Raw genomic sequence first — 16,021 nt, forward strand, 5'->3', positions numbered from 1 at the left:
AGTAGTCTCCGCTCGCCAAAATTAGAGAAAAGCCTGCACAGCAGTGAAGACCCAACACAACCAAAAAATTAAATTTATAAAAAAATTAATTAATTAAAAAAAAAAGAAAATAGACTGAGTTAGCAGTCAGTTTATAAAACTGGGGCAGTTTTGCAAAAAACTCCAGATTTCTGTCTTCTCTTGAGAAAAGAGGAAGATTTGGCTCCTTTAGATTTACCTGGCCTCATGGAGCTGAGTAATGGCCACCGCCTTTAGGTTGGGCATGAGCTCTGCCTTTCACACCCTATTGCTCTCAGATTATGAACCTAAGTGTTAGTGGCTATTTATCATCATGCTTGTGCTATGGTTTTTATAATAAAGAGGCAAATGAAAAATTTTTGCACACCATATTTCTATTACAAAGTGTGAAAATTAAAGATGCCTGAAGATGGCAGTGTGTTTGAAGAAAGATGGGAGGACATATTTCTTTCTGAAAGTAAAAAAAAGAATCCAGTTTTAAAAATAAGCAAAGTACCTGACTCAAACCAATGTAACTATAATACAAATCCACTCATTTACACCACCTTCCTGACCTCTGTAGGCATCCGGGTTGGTGATTCCTGTTCAACATTTTATAAAATGCTGCCACACCCATGACCTCATCTGATCCCACCCTCCTCCTTTTTTTGGACATGGCTGCAGCCGCAGAGTTGATGAACTTTGTTTTCTTACACTCTCCATTTTACTAAGCGGGAAATAGGGACACAGAAAGGTTCTTGGCTGGGAAGCAGCAACACAGAACTGGCAATAGGGATTATTTCTTGGTTCTTTGCTGTTTCTGTAATAGAAGCGCCCAACAACACCACCTAAAGGTTGAACAAAACAGCTAAGCCAACCCTCCAACCGGACCCCTGGACACACCCCTACCCTCACCCCATATAAGGAACAAGCTTCACCCCACCCCCACCCCCAGGCGGTGGAGGGTGGGGGAGCTAGCAAGCAAGCACGAAAACCTGTTTGTTCTCGCTCCCTGTTGCTGTCGGCTGCTGCCCTAGGAGCCCCAATAAAGCCTTGCCTGAAAAAAAAAAGTGCCCAGTCTTAGATCTCCTGTTACTTTTATAATTAAAGGCTCAAATGCAGTTCCCATGTGAGGAATACAAGTGCCCAGGCTGTCTTTAGACTAAGTCATGTCTGACTCTTTTGCAGCCCCTCTCCTCCACCAGCCTGCTCCTCTGTCCAGGAGACTTCCCAGGCAAGAATACTGGAGTGTGTTGCCATTTCCTTCTCCAGGGGATCTTCCCAACCCAGGGATGGAATTTGTGTCTCCTGCACTGGCAGGCTGGAGAAGGCGATGGCACCCCACTCCAGTACTCTTGCCTGGAAAATCCCATGGATGGAGGAGCCTGGTAGGCTGCAGTCCATGCGGTCACTAGGAGTCGGACACGACTGAGCAACTTCACTTTCACTTTTCACTTTCATGCATTGGAGAAGGAAATGGCAACCCACTCCAGTGTTCTTGCCTGGAGAATCCCAGGGATGGGGGAGCCTGGTGGGCTGCCGTCTATGGGGTTGCACAGAGTCAGACACGACTGAAGCGACTTAGCAGCAGCAGCACTGGCAGGCAGATTCTACTGTAAAGAGGCATAAAAATGTATCTTATTGACTGTAGAACCATGAGTAACTTACTTGGCACACAGTAAGCACTCACTAAATATTAATATTGTTGTAGTTGCCTCTTTAATAGCCCACCACAGTGCTTTTCAGCCCTTAGCTTTCAATAATGATTGACTGATTGATCTAGTGCAGTGGTTCTCAAGGATAGGGTTGGGGGCGCTTTTATACGTCCTCCAATCCTCTCCTCCTTGCCCTGGAGACATTTTGCCATGTCTAAGTACAATTTTTGTTGTCACAGCTGCAGAGGGCTAGGGCAGTGCTACTGGCATCTAAGAGAAGTGGCCAAAGTGAAAATGTTAGTCAGTCATGTCCCACTCTTTGGGACCCCATGGACTGTAGCCTGCCAGGCTCCTCTGTCCATGGAATTCTCCAGTATCCTTATACTGGAGTGGGTAGCCATTCCTTTCTCCAGGGAATCTTCTCCACTCATGGACTGAACCTGTGTCTCCAGCATTGTAGGCAGATTTTTTACTGTCTGAGCCACTAGGGAAGCCCACAGTGCACAGGATGGCCCCCCACAACATATTTGGATATTATCCAAAATATTAATAGCTTCAGTATCTTTAGAAACTCTGCTCTGGTGTAAGCGACAGTTTTCTCCCATCTAAAGGCACTCCTTAGCCCTCCTAGGTGACTGCATCAGGAGTAAGAAAGGACTGCATTTGAAAAGAAAGACTGCATTTGGAGTAAGAAAGGCTGGGTTCTGCCATTGTGATATGTGCTTCTGGAGTCGGGTAAGCGTTTAAAAAAATCTGTGGTTGAAAACTGAACGTAATTATTGTGTGACTCTGAGGAAGTCACAAAATTTTCAACTTCATTATCCTTGTCTGTAAAATGCGGATAGAAGGCCCCACTCCAAGGCCGCCAATAGGAACAACAGAGATGACCGAGATAATGTCGGTAAAGCTATGGCACAGTCCTTCGTCTATAGCAGTTTCCTGTTGTTTGTCAATTTATTTCTCCTCCTCCAAACTTAGCTGAGTGACCTTGCACAAGTCACTTTCCATCGTAGGCCTCTGTCAAATGAAAGTTGGCCTCTGATCGCCAAGCAATCTCCCAAAGCGGAATGGGACACCCAAGTTAGCAGGCCCACTTTCTTCCCCCGGGACGAATGGTACGGTCCCGGGGCAGCCCCATTCCCCCCGTCGCGGACCTTGGTACAGGCCCAGGGGGCCCTCCGAGGCCTCGCCGGGCTGCCCTTGCCCCCCGCCGAGTTCCGGGCCGTCCCAGCGCCGCTGATTGGCTGGAGCCGTGCCCGGGCTGCGCGGCTATAGGTGAGCCCGGGCGGGGATGGGCGGGGCGCTCTGGAGGCCCGCCCCCTCCCCGCGGGTCGGACGCTGAGCTGAGCCACCGGCGGGAGGGCGGACGGACCGATTGACGGGAGGGACGGGAGGCGAGCAAGATGGCGCAGACTCAGGGCACCAAGAGGAAAGTCTGTTACTATTACGACGGTGAGCACAGTCCTCGCGCCAGGGGCGGGGCCGGGCCCGAGCCGGGCGGGATCCGGGAGAGAGAGCCGAGGAGATCTGAGCGGGGAGGCTGAGGCGTTTGGGAAAGGCTGAGGGAGGAGGCTGAGAGAAGGAGGCTGAGGCAGAGAGGAGGAGGTCCAGGCTGAGGGTAGAGGCTGGAAAAGGTTGGGGTTGAGGGAGGAGGCTAAGAGGAAAGGAGGTGGAGCTTGAGGGAGACGGCTGAAGGGAAGGGGGTCGAGGCTTAGAGGGGAGGCGGGGGGGTGGGTGGGATGGGTCCGAGGTCAGGAGGGTCGCCTCGGGAAGCCAGAGGTCACCTTGGTGGGGAATTCTGAAGTCTGATGTGGAGTTTGCGGCGGCCTCCTAGAGGGGAGGCTGAGTCCGAGGCAGGAGGCAGAATCTGGTGAAGAAGATTGCCGGGTGATATGTGATATGTTCTGCTGAGAATCCTAAGATCTCTCACTGCCCCTTTCCTTCCTCATCTTTTCTGTTGAGAGGCCTGCAGGGCTCAGCACCTAGAGGTCACCAAGTCCCCTCCCCCTGTCTCCCAGCGGGCCCTGCGGTTGCTGCTGGGAAATGGGACTCCTGGGGTTGGAAGAAGAAGGATGCAACTTGTTAAAACAAACTTTTTCGTTGAACAGAAATCTGTGGAGCAGCAGCTTCTTCTGTTCTAGGTATCATTTAGGGGCTGAGGCCAGGGGATGGTCTTGCCACCTTCTTCTCACTCAGTCTGGAGGAGCATATAGACCATGACAGAAAAATTGCTCTACACTATCAGGTTGGGAGGAAGGACAGCTCAGAGTTTGCTGGGAGCACAGCGAAGTATCTGCCCAGCCTGAGAAGTCAGGCAAGGAGGTGCCATCTCAATTAGGACCTGAAGAGCAAGAGTTATTAACTAGGCCCAGGAAGGATAAAGATAACAAGTTGAGAGGTAAGAGAGAGGCGAGCACCTTTGAAAAATGGCCGGATGTACAGTATGGTGGAGGCATAAATTTGAAGGCACAGTGCTAGAAGGTGTAGAGCAGTGGTGAGAAAAAGGTTGCAAGTGATGAGGCTGGAGAAGTAAATGGGGACCAGATCATGAAAGGCTGGGCACACCACCCTAAGAAAGTTGGATTTATATTCACAAGTTGGGCACTGGTGAATCATTGAAGTCGTATTCAGGTTAGTGACATCATCAGATTTATTGTACCTTAGAACTATCACTCTGGGACAGAAGTTAAATGCATGAATGGAGAAGTAAGGAAAAAGGCAAGGATCCCAGTGTTTAGTTTGGGCAGTTTCATGCTGAGTGTAGAAGACCATTTCAGTTGATAATGTTGGGTTTTGTTTTTTAAAGAAACATTTGTTGAGATGTCTGGGGGATATCCCAAGTAGAGGTGTCCAGTAGGCAGTGGCCATTCAGGTCTGCAGTTTAGAAGACAAATGAGAAGATAGAAATTTTTGATGATTGTCAGCATACATACATACAGCTGATAATTTTAGTTACAGAAGAGAATGCAGTTACCCTTGTATCCCATATAAGAAGTTGTATAGGGTGAAAAGAGAAGAGGGTCCAGGGTGGGATTCTAAGGAGGTGGGCTGAGAAAAAGTCTAGTGTTCTTCATGCTCTGTACTCCTGGGTATGTAGAGTACATTTGTACATTAGTCACCGTGTACTGGAATTGCCCATTTACTTGTTCATACTTCTTACAGACAGTGAACTCCTTAGGGAAAAGGATCATGTTTTGTCTACCTTTGTATACGCGGCCCCCCTAAACAGTGCCTAGCTCGTAGTAGATTCTCAAAAAATACTGTTGATAAAGTGAATAAAGATACAGAGGGAATGACTTGAGATGTAAGTGAACCAGAAAGTGTTGGGTTACAGTAGCCAAAAGAGGGAGGGAGTGGCCAAGTATTGGCAAGAACTGTTTCCTGTGCAGCATTTAGAACTGAAGTTAAATTACTGTAGACTGAAGGGGAGGCATTAGATTGAACTCTTTTTTTTAACGAAACTTTTTTTTTTTTTAATCATACCATGTTGTGTGTAGAGTCTTTGTTCCCAAACCAGGGATTGAACCTGTGCCCCCTGCAGTGGAAGCACGGAGTCTTAACCACTGGACCACCAGCGAAGTCCCAAAAGGAAGCTGTTGAGACAGAGAGAGGGTTGTTGATAAAGAGGAGAATTAGTGGCTGAGAGTTAAGTATGTGCAAATTTTTATGGAAATTAGGGAGAGGTTGAAGATACTGGGGAGAGGGGCTAGTAATGATGGAGGTCCCTGAGGAGAGATCAGGTGAGATGGAAACCAGAGCACACGTAGGGACACCCCTCTTTTAAGAGGAAGTTCCTTTGGGATGAGAGGGTAAGTGGCAAGAAAAAGCATGTTTGAAGGAGAGAAGATGGAAAGTGGAGGGGGCTTTCAGGAGATAGGAAGTAAGAAAATATTTTTCAGGAAGTAAGAAAATATTCCTTTTCGTGAGAGTAGGGGAGGGCAATTGGGTAGAATAGGAATCTTGAAGAGAGATAGCTGTTATGAAAGAGGGAGCAAGTAAAAACATTTGAAGGATTGCTGGGCAGTGGTGAGGGTCCATTTGAAGCTGGAGTCTGTGACTTCATAGCTTTATCAGTTTGCACAGTTTTTTGTGATCTCCACATTCTCAGTTTAAAAAGAGAAAAAGTGGAAAGACCTCCACCTTTAGAGAAGGGTGATCTCTTCCTTTCTGAGAAACTACTTGTGAGTTTCTCAGTGAGGTCACTAGTTTGGGGTTGAAATTTGGTTCTGCTGCTCAAAAGCTTTGAAGTATTGGGCAAGTCATTTTACCTTTACAGGCCTCAGGCCTCTCCCCTATAAAATGGAGAAACTATGAGAACAGTGCAGAAAGCCCTTTTTAATAAAGTTTTAAAAAGTTTAAAACAGCTGGACTGGTTCCAAGACCCCATCAAAAGGATGCTCAGGTTCCTTACATAAAATAACATAGTACAATAGGCCCTCCTTAGTCCAGGGTTAGTGGATGGGGAGGGCCAACTCTTATCTATAAGGATTATTTTTTTTTTAAGTCTCTCAGCAACCTGATTAAAAACTGTTAAAAGACAGGATAATGTGTTTGGGCCCCACCCTCAGATACTCCCTTAGCTTTCTAGATAAGTTATCTCAATTCCCCAAGTCTTAACCTTGGCTGGATTCTGTGTTGATAGGCAGGGGAGTTACTAGGGATCAAGATCTATACCAGAGAAATGGGTAAGCAGGAATCCAATTTATATAACATAGCAATGACCTTGTGACTCTTGACTGCCCACAAGTGGGATCTGCATCTTGAAGACTTGGACTTACCTGGTGGCTCGGATGGTAAAGAATCTGCCTGCCATGCAGGAGACTCAGGTTCAATCCTTGGGTCAGGAAGCTCCCTTGGAGAAGGGAATAGCTACCCACTCCAGTATTCTTGCCTGGAAAATTCCATGGACAGAGGAGCCTGGTGGGCTGTGGTTCATGGGATCACAAAGAGTGGGACACAACTGAGCCACTGACACTTTGACTTTCTGGAAGTCTCAGCCAGTGCCTTGAGAACGTGTTCTACCCAACCCCGTGGTGGTAAAGTTGTCTGAGGAGCCCTGGGAACAAACGTCTCTGACTGCCTTCCCTCCTACTGTATCTCAAAGTCTGTCTGTATGGGACTGTTGAATGCCGCTACATGCTGTGCTCTGGCTTGTGACTGCCTGAGAACACAGGCCTCACTAAAATGAAGAGGATGAACACTAGGTATTCATTAGGTGAACACTAAGGAAATCTAAAGTATGGACTTTTAGTAAATAATTATCAATATTGCTTCATTAATTGTAACAGATACTTTCTAGTTAACTAAAATGTTAATAGAGGAAATAGTATAGTATCTAAGAACTCTGTACTTCTTAGCAATTTTTCTGTAAACCTAAAATTGTTCTAAAGAATAAGGTTTATTTAAAAAGAGAGAGGGACTTCCCTGGTGGTTCAGTGGCTGGGACTCTGCACTCCCAAGGCAGGGGGCCTAGATTCAATCCCTGGTCGGGGAGCTAGATCCCACATGCCGAAACTGAAGATCCAGTGCTGCAGTAAAGATCTAGGATCCTGGGTGCCGAAACTAAGAAGACCTGGTGCAGCCAAATAAATATTTTAAAAAATAAAGAGAGAAAAGGATGAGATCCTAAATATTCAACTGTTTAGCAGTTTCCTATTATCACAGGCCATGTCTGTTTGTGCTAAAGAGAAATGGAGTACAGCTTGGATGCTGTTGGTGGCATTCCCCACCATGCATTGCTCCCTGGAATGAAGCCTGTTTCTGGCACTACTAAATCATTGATTAAGAGGTTGGGACCCTTTGTTTCACTGGTAATGAAAGATCTGCCTCATCCTAGTGAACTTCCAAAGAGAGAACTTTGGGTGTGCAATTCACATGATTTTGAAATATTTTCCCAGGAACTTTCTACCAGGTAGACTACAGAGCCCTTTAGGTTAATTGCAAACTGAAGTAGGTACCTGGGAAACCTGATAAAGTTTTTTTTTTTTAATTTTGAAAATTTTGAACACCCTACTTGGGCATGTCTCAGTTCCCCCAACTAGGGATCAAATTCATGCCTCCTGCATTGGAAGCCCAGGGGTTTAACCACTGGATCACCAGGGAAGTCCTGCTAATACAGTTTTTAACATCCTGGATTTGGAGTTAGAAGGGTTGACACTCATTCATTAGCTGTGTGATCTTGAGCAGGCACATAACTCTCTGAGTCTCAGTTCATTTCCTTGAATCTTTATTCAGTCTGTGTGATGTACAGGGCATATTTGTCCTTGCCTTCAAGGAACAGTCTTGTAGATATAAAATAGATATGTAAATAATTGAGATACAAAATTAAGTGCCATATATAAATTGCATGCAGAGGAAGAGACCATTTATTCTGATTAGGACTATGGCTGGAGCTTTAGCTGAGCTTTGTAGTGTGAGGAGGATGCTCAGAGAAGGAATGACGTTCCAAGTCAAAGGAACAGTCTGAACAAAGGATACTTTGGTGTGAAGGTGAACGCGTTCAAGAAGCTGATAATAATCTAGCATGTTCATAACAGAGATTGGCAGTTCAACTCAGTTCAGTTCAGTTGCATCTGACTCCTTATGACCCCATGGACTGAACTGTAGCACGCCAGGCTTCCCTGTCCATCACCAACTCCCGGAGCTTGCTCAAACTTGTGTCTGTTGAGTCGGTGATGCCATCCAACCATCTCATCCTCTCATCCCGTTCGCCTCCTGCCTTCACCCTTTCCCAGCATCAGGGTCTTTTCCAGTGAGTTCTTCGCATCAGGTGGCCAAAGTATTGGAGTTTCAGCTTCAGCGATCAGTCCTTCCAATGAACATTCAGGACTGATTTCCTGGCTGGACTGGTTGGATCTCTTCGAAGTCCACGGGACTCTCAAGAGTCTACTCCAGCACTACAGTTCAAAAGCATCAATTCTGCAGCGCTCAGCTTTCTTTATAGTCCAACTCTCATGTCCATACATGACTACTGGAAAAACCATAGCTTTGACTAGATGGACCTTTGTTGGCAGAGTAATATCTCTGCTTTTTAATACGCTATCTAGGTTGGTCATAGCTTTTCTTCCAAGAGATCGGCAGACTTTCCGTAAAGGGTCAGATAATAAGTATTTTAGGCTTTGTGTGACTGGGAGGGCTTCCCAAGTGGACTAGTGTAAAAAACCCACCTGCCAATGCAGGAGACATAAGAGATGTGGGTTTGATCCCTGGGACCAGAGGATCCCCTGGAGAAGGAGTTGGCAACCCACTCCAGTGTTCTTGCCTGGAGAATCCCATGGACAGAGGAGCCTGGCAGGTCAGACATAACCAAAGTGACTTAGCATGCATGTGCCACATGGGTGGGTCTCTGTAGTAACTAGCTACTCAACTCTGCCATTATAATGTAAAAGTAGTCATAGATGATAAAACTAATGGGCATTGTTGTATTCCAATAACATCTTATTTAGAAAAATCAAGCAACCAGTTGTATTTAACCCATTTGCCTGCTAACGTCTAGAGCAGAGTGTGTGTGTGTATATGTATGTGGTGTGTATGTTGGGGTAGGGTGGTTGTGGTAAGAAGTTGGAAAATAGATTAAGAAAGTCCTATTGAAGTTGTTCTTTATTCTTTATCCTATAGAAAATGGGGAACCATTAAGGACTTTTGAGTAGGGGAGTGATGTTATCAAAGCTGTATATTAGGAAAATAACTGGTGTGGCAGATAGTTTGAACTGACAGCAGAGGGACCAGTGGAAGGTTATTGCTATGGATAAATGAAGAGATGGTGAGTTTATGGGGCTTCCCTGGTGGCTCTGCCAGAATCCTTGCCAGAATACTATGGACAGAGAAGCCTGGCAGACTACAGTCCATGGGGTCACAAGAGTCGGACACGACTTAGCGACTAAACAACCAACCAACCTGGTGGCTCAGTGGTAAAGAATCTGCCTGTCAGTGCAGGAGACATGGGTTCAGTCCCTGATTTGGGAAGATCCCACATGCCTCGGAGCAACTCAGCCCATGTGCCACAATCACTGAGACTGCTGTGTAGAGCCAGGGCACCACAGCTGCTGAGCCCACATGCTGCATGCCGTGGAGCCCGTGGTCCACCACAGAAGGCACTGCAATGAGAAGCCTGAGCACCACAGCTAGAGAGTAGCCCCATTGTCCTCAGCTAGAGAAAAGCCTAAGCTGCAGTGAAGACCAGCACAGCCAAACACAAAATGAAGGGATAAGATAATTTTTTTAAAAAAGAGATGATGAGTTTAGTCTTTAATCTATAAAATGGGAATAATACTCCCTGTCTTGACTATTTTCCAGGGTATTTGTGAGAATCCAGTAAGAAAGTGATTGCAAAAGTGCTTTGACACCATAAAGTGTTCTGGTGTGCAGGAGGTGAACTGTGACTTACAGTAATTCTGAGTAGTGATGATTATTCTTTCTGTTGTGGGAGTGAATTCCTTGGAGACAGTGAGGTGAGTCACCTCACTGGCCGCTGTTCCCCAAGTAGCTTTGGACTGACCCCCTCACACTGTCTAATGTCTTTGGGTTCCAAGGGAAAAAACTGGGCTAGACAGACATCCTTAAGTGCTCCTCTCACCACGGCCCCCTGCTTTTCGTTGTCTTCTGAAGTTACCCTTCCTTGAGGTGGGAGAGAATCTTGGTGCCTAGAATGAACCAGACAGAATTTGCCTAGAAATTTGTTGTAAAAATCTGTGGGTTCTCCTGGGAGTGTGTGTCTAACTGTGTCACTGAAGCTGTCACTCTTTCTTCTTCAGGGGATGTTGGAAATTACTATTATGGACAAGGCCACCCAATGAAGCCTCACCGAATCCGCATGACTCATAATTTACTCCTTAACTATGGTCTCTACCGGAAGATGGAAATCTATGTGAGTTACTGGGAACTTCACCCCTCCCTAGCCTCTTCAGCTCTGGTTCCCCATACATCATTCATTGTCTCATTTTTTTTCAATTACTCATTTATGAAATGTGTTGAGTGACTGTTACGTGGCAGACATTGGATAGAGATTCTTTGTTTTTTAAGGTGCTCACTCTAGTGCTGGTGAACAACAAATTGTACTACAGTGTGCAACGATATAAAAATGTATAAGATTCAGAGATATTGAGGCAGAACGTGGAAGGGAGCCTTGGAATGTTTCCTAGAAGTGATAGCTAAGCAATGTTTTAAAGATTAAATAGAAATTAGCCTGAAGTTCAGGAGGGGACTAGCATTCTAGGCTGAGGGAAGAACATATACAAAAAGGCAGAAAGGTAGGAACAATATGATGTGTTTAGGGAAATAAAGTAGTTTAGTGTGCAGGTATTGCTGCAGTATAAAGTTGACAAGTGTGAGAGAGGGGAGCTAGAGCTGGAGAGGTCAGCAAGAATTGGATGTGCTATATTAAGCAATTTGGCTGGGCCAGGGTAAAAAAATCCAGTCCCTAAAAACTAAGTGATTGGAACTGTGTTGAAGTAGATACCAAGTCTCTAGTTACTAGAGAGTATGGACTTTCTAGCCATTTGGCCTGGCTCCAGCTGATGTCTTTTGCCACATCTTCCAGCTTTCCCTGATGGCTCAGCAGGTAAAGAAATCTGCTTGCAATGCAGGAGACACAGGAGACATGGATTCCATCCCTGGATTGGAAAGATCCCCTGGAGGAGGAAAATGGCAACCCACTCCAGTATTCTTGACTGAAAATCCCATGGGCAGAGGAGCCTGGTAGTCTGTAGCCCAAAGGGTCACAAAGAGTCGGACACGACTGAGTGACCAAGCACATAGTGGTTTTTAAAGAGAAGCCAGAACTCTGGATTATTACGTAGAATCTCCAAGGTTTAAAATGTTGGCCCAAGTTTGTTTGAAACATGTAGGAACAAAAGTACATGAACATATCTGCGGGCCAAATTTGGTCCAGAGTTTCCCAATTTGAACTTTTCTGGAGGCTGTAAAACACAAAAGAAGTATTTATTCAAAACATCTTGCTTATTTGTTTGGCTGTGCCGGGTCTTAGCTGTGGCACACAGCACCTTCCGTCTTCTTTGCGGTGTGCTGGGTCTTTAGTGGCAGCATTCAGGACCTTTTACTTGCGGCATGCAGGATCTATTTCCTTAACCCAGGGATTGAACCCAGGCCCACTGCATTGGGAACGTGAAGTTTTAGTCACTGGATCACTAGGGAAGTCCCAAGTGAAGTATTTTAAATGAGAAATAGGAATAGGCATGCATTTGAGAAGCAGGGAGGCTAAGTTAGGAGGATGTTGCAAGAGTCCAAATGAGAAAATAAGGAGGGGTTGGGGGCCTGTGTTGCCTTATGGTTAGAGTGTAAGGGTTGTTGAAGTCTGTGCTGACAGCTTAAGTAACCTAGCAGCAGCAGCATCCTTCCCCACCATTCCGGAGACTGAAAGGAGATGAATCTTCTGTCTCAGGCAGCCGTGTCATGTCTCTGGAGCCCCTGGAGGCAGCTGGGAAAGCAAGGAGGGAAGGTAGATGGAGGAGCAGATGGAACTGGGACCAGAGAGCATTTTCAGGTGTGAAGGGCATCTGGGAATGAAAAATAGAAAAGATAGCAGAGGTTTTCAGGGACTCTAGGGAACAGACTAGCATTTAGATACAGAGAGGGTACCTGAATGTGGAATGGTAAGCACCAAGGCTCCACGGGGCTGCCTGTTGCACATCTCAGCCATGCTCACCTGGCCTGTTTGCCCCCTTCCCTGCCACTCCACCCTCAGAACCCTCCATTTCAGCCAGATCAGATTCTGCCTCTTTCTACCCCATTCTGATGGGGAAGATTATTTACTCCACCTAGTCATATCTTTCTCATTTTCAAGAGTTGCATTAAGCACTGTTTCTTTTTTTCATCCAACAGATTTTTGTTGAGTACTTGTTATAACCCAGGGACATTATTAACCTCCATGAGTGATACTGAGATATTAATAATAAAAAAAGGGTCATATCTTTAAGTGAGAGGAGAAATTAACTAACATTTATTGAAGATGGCTAAGTACCAAGCCAGGGCTACTGTTATTTACTTAATCTTTATAGCAACCTTGATTTGAATCACTCTCCACTGTGCCTACCCTACACTCTATTTTTATTAAAGAAGAAAGCTCTTCCTAGCAACTTCCTAACAGATTTCCCTGTAAGTCTCATTGGGTCATTTGCCATACTTAGACCATTCACCAGCAATTTGATCCTTGGGGCTGGATATACCCAACCAAATTGAGATCTGTTAAAAAGAGGGAAGGGGGAGAATAGCTCTTTGGGAAGTAACTAACTGTGGCTGTCATAGGAGACAATAATACCTTATTGGAGATTACTTCATCTGTGTGGTATTCTTATTGTAAACTAAAGCAAAAGCCCAGTGTAATCTCTTGCTGAAATCTCTAGACCGTGTTCTCTTTCATGTGATCTTTTTCCTTTTCTGGTTCTATCTTTTTTTTTTCCCCCTTAAAAATTTTTTTTTTTTTAATCTTTTGACCATACTGCAAAGCTTGTGGGATCTTAGTTTCCCAACCAGGGATTGAACCTGTACCCTCTTTACTGAGTGTGACTCTTTAGTCCCCTCTGTTAACAGCGCTTCTCTGCATTGATCTCTTCTTTCTTCTCCTTTCTCTGGGCTGTGATCCTAGCATCCCTTTCCCAAAGGACAAATAGCCATTTATTTTAGTGTATGCCCTGAAATTAATGGCTTTTGAGAGTTACTCCTGAAAGAAATTCCCTGGACTTCTCCTTGCAGAAGTTTCTATACCTGAAGGAGACAGGTTGAAGTCTTTTTCACACAATTTCACCTTCTTGGGTTCCTTCTCCAGTTCTTTCTCTGCACATCTAATTAATCTCTCCCAGAATCAAATCCTCACTTTTCATCCAGGCATCTTCCTATTTACATAATTAAGAATCCTGCTCTCTTCCTTGCCTTGGATGCTGATTTTGTATATTCCCAGGCTTCTTACTCATCGCCTTCTGTTCCTTTTTTTAAATGTTTTTATAAAACATTGAGTAGATATGAAAGAATTTTTATAAAATATATGTAAAGTATAAAGAATCACGTTATTATTAATAGCACCTTGTTTAAGAAAAGAAATGTTTCCATGACTGTTAGAACTCCTGTCTGTCCTTCCCTGATTCTGTCTTCCCCGGAGTTAACCTTTGCCCTGAATTTGGGGTTTATTATTTCCTTGCTTTTCTTTATAATTTTACCAGTATGTATCCTTAAATGATACATATTTTACTTTTACATGTTTGAATGTTACATAAATGGAGCCATACAGTATTTATTATGTGACTTGCCTTTTTTGCCCAGTATGTTCCTAAGTCATTCATGTTGATGATACATATATTTATTTTCACTGTATTTCGAAAGACTACACCACAAGTTGTCTATTTTATTGGTATTGGTGGGCATTTGGTTTGTTTCTAGTTTTGAGCTATTACAAACAATGCTGCTATGAACATTCTTTTTAAAATATTTATTATTTCCGGCTACACTAGATAGGAGTTGCTGTGTGCAGGCTTTCTCTAGTTGTGGCAAGCAGGGTCACTCTTTGTGGTGCATAAGCTTCTCATTGCAGTGGCTTCTCTTGCGGTGGAGCATGGCCTTTAGGTGTATGGGCTCAGTAGTTGCGGCCCTCAGGCTCTGTTGGGCTCACCAATTGTGGTACATGGGCTTTGTTGCCCGGTAGCACATGGAATCTCCCTGGACCAGGGATCAAACTTGTTGTCCCCTGCATTGGCAGGCAGATTCCTAGCCACTGGACCAACAGGTAAGTCCTGAACACTCTTGAACATGTCTCGTGGTGCATATGCTTGAGTTTCACCAGGTGGTGTGCTCGGAGGATATAGGCACACAGTCGTCCTTATTGCTGTTTGGCATGCACATAATGCCAAGATGGTATTTCTCTTGTTACTAGTGCAGTTGAGGATCTTTTTACAGATTTCCCTACTGAAGTTCCCATTCAGGCCTTCTGCCCATTTTTCTTTTTGATTGTCTGGTTATTCTTGTGTTTCTGTTGTAATTGGCCTTTAGATGCATAGAATCAGGTTCATTGTTTTTCTTGGCTTATGAACATCCAAAGAAGATTGACGCTTGGCCATCTTTTTAAAAAATTTACTTTGTTTATTCATTCACTTTACTTAAATATTTTATTTATTTATTCTTTCTTAATACTTAAATATTTTAATAATGCAATGAACATTCATATTCTTACAACCTGATCACGCTTCTAAATTTTGTGATTATTACTCTTTTGCTTATCATATTATTATGTTTATCATGTATATATGTGCCTAAGCAATATATAGTGTTTATGTACTTGTTCTTGAATTTCTTAAAAAGGGTAGCCTGCTGTGTGTAGTCTTCTGGGACTTGCTTTTGTCTCACAATATATATAATTACTAAAATCTATCCAACTTGTTGCATATAGCTATAATTCTTTCATTTTTCTCTGCTGAATACGATTTTATCATTTCAGTATATTGTAATTTATCCATTCTCCCATAATCTTAATTTGTATCTCTGTTTTTTTAAATTTATTCATTGTTTTGGCTGTGCTGGGTCCTCATTGCTGCGTGTGGGCTTTCTCCAGTCGCTGTGAGCAGGGGCTACTCTTCCTTGTGGTGTATGGACTTGTCTTGTTGCAGAGCGTAGGCTCTAGGTGCCCGGGCTTCAGTAGTTGTGGCATAGGGGCTTAGTTGCCCCTCAGCATGTGGGGTCTTCCCAGACCAGGGATTAAACCCATGTCCCCTGCATTGGCAGGCAGACTGTCTACCAATGGACTACCAAGTAAGTCCTGTATCTAGGTTTTTAATGTTAGGACCAGTTTTTCTCTGATACTCTTATACATGTCTCTAAGTGTATATATGCAAAATTTTCTTATGGTTCTTCATCTGGGGGCAGAATTTCTGGACTGTAGGATTTGTGAATATTAAGTGCCCAGTTGTTTCTCAGTGTGGTTGAATGAACTGGCAATATATAACAGATACCTTGATTTACATCCTCTCTTATACTTGGAATTAGGCTTTAAATTTTGCCAATCAAATGGGTGAAAAAAAGAACTATAATTATGGTCTTGATTTGGTTTTTTTGGGCTGTACCACATGGCACATGGGATCCCAGTTCCCCAGTTCCCTGACCAGGAATTGAACTTGTGTTCCCTGCATTGGAAGCATAGAATCTTAACCTTTCGACTGCTAGAAGTCCCAGTCTTGATTTGCATTTTGCTAGTGACCAGTAAAACTGTATGTCCTCTACTATGAAATATCTTTTCATTTCTTTTGCCCATTTCCTCTTGGGTCATTTGGCTTTCTTTTTCTTACCAATTTATAGTAGTTTTACCTCTCTCTCTCTTTTTTATTTTTGGACCACGTGGCACGTGGGATCTTCGTTCCCCTGCCAGGGAT

The 16,021-nt window shown here is 44.2% G+C and overlaps 1 protein-coding gene across 5 annotated transcripts in view; it reads left to right on the forward strand.

The window, feature by feature from the left end:
- Positions 1-2,997: 2,997 nt before the first annotated feature.
- HDAC1 (histone deacetylase 1) overlaps positions 2,998-16,021 on the forward strand; it is a 31,965-nt gene continuing 18,941 nt past the window's right edge. For 2 of the 5 annotated variants that reach the window (XM_086334269.1, XM_086334240.1), the window contains exons 1-3: positions 2,998-3,104; positions 9,948-10,102; positions 10,406-10,518. Coding sequence is in view for 3 of the 5 variants with exons in the window: in XM_086334240.1 (XP_086190366.1) it covers positions 10,444-10,518 (75 nt within the window). In the remaining 2 variants the exon portion in view is untranslated. Of the gene's footprint in view, positions 3,105-3,430; positions 3,794-9,947; positions 10,103-10,405; positions 10,519-16,021 lie in introns of those variants that run through there. The other 3 variants (XM_086334260.1, XM_086334233.1, XM_086334250.1) reach the window with 2 other exon arrangements.

Source organism: Bos grunniens, chromosome 2 (genome assembly GCF_055505025.1).
Source record: "Bos grunniens cultivar Pamir isolate PY7600 chromosome 2, Bosgru_T2T1.0, whole genome shotgun sequence".
In the NCBI taxonomy this organism is placed as follows: Eukaryota; Metazoa; Chordata; class Mammalia; order Artiodactyla; family Bovidae; genus Bos; species Bos grunniens.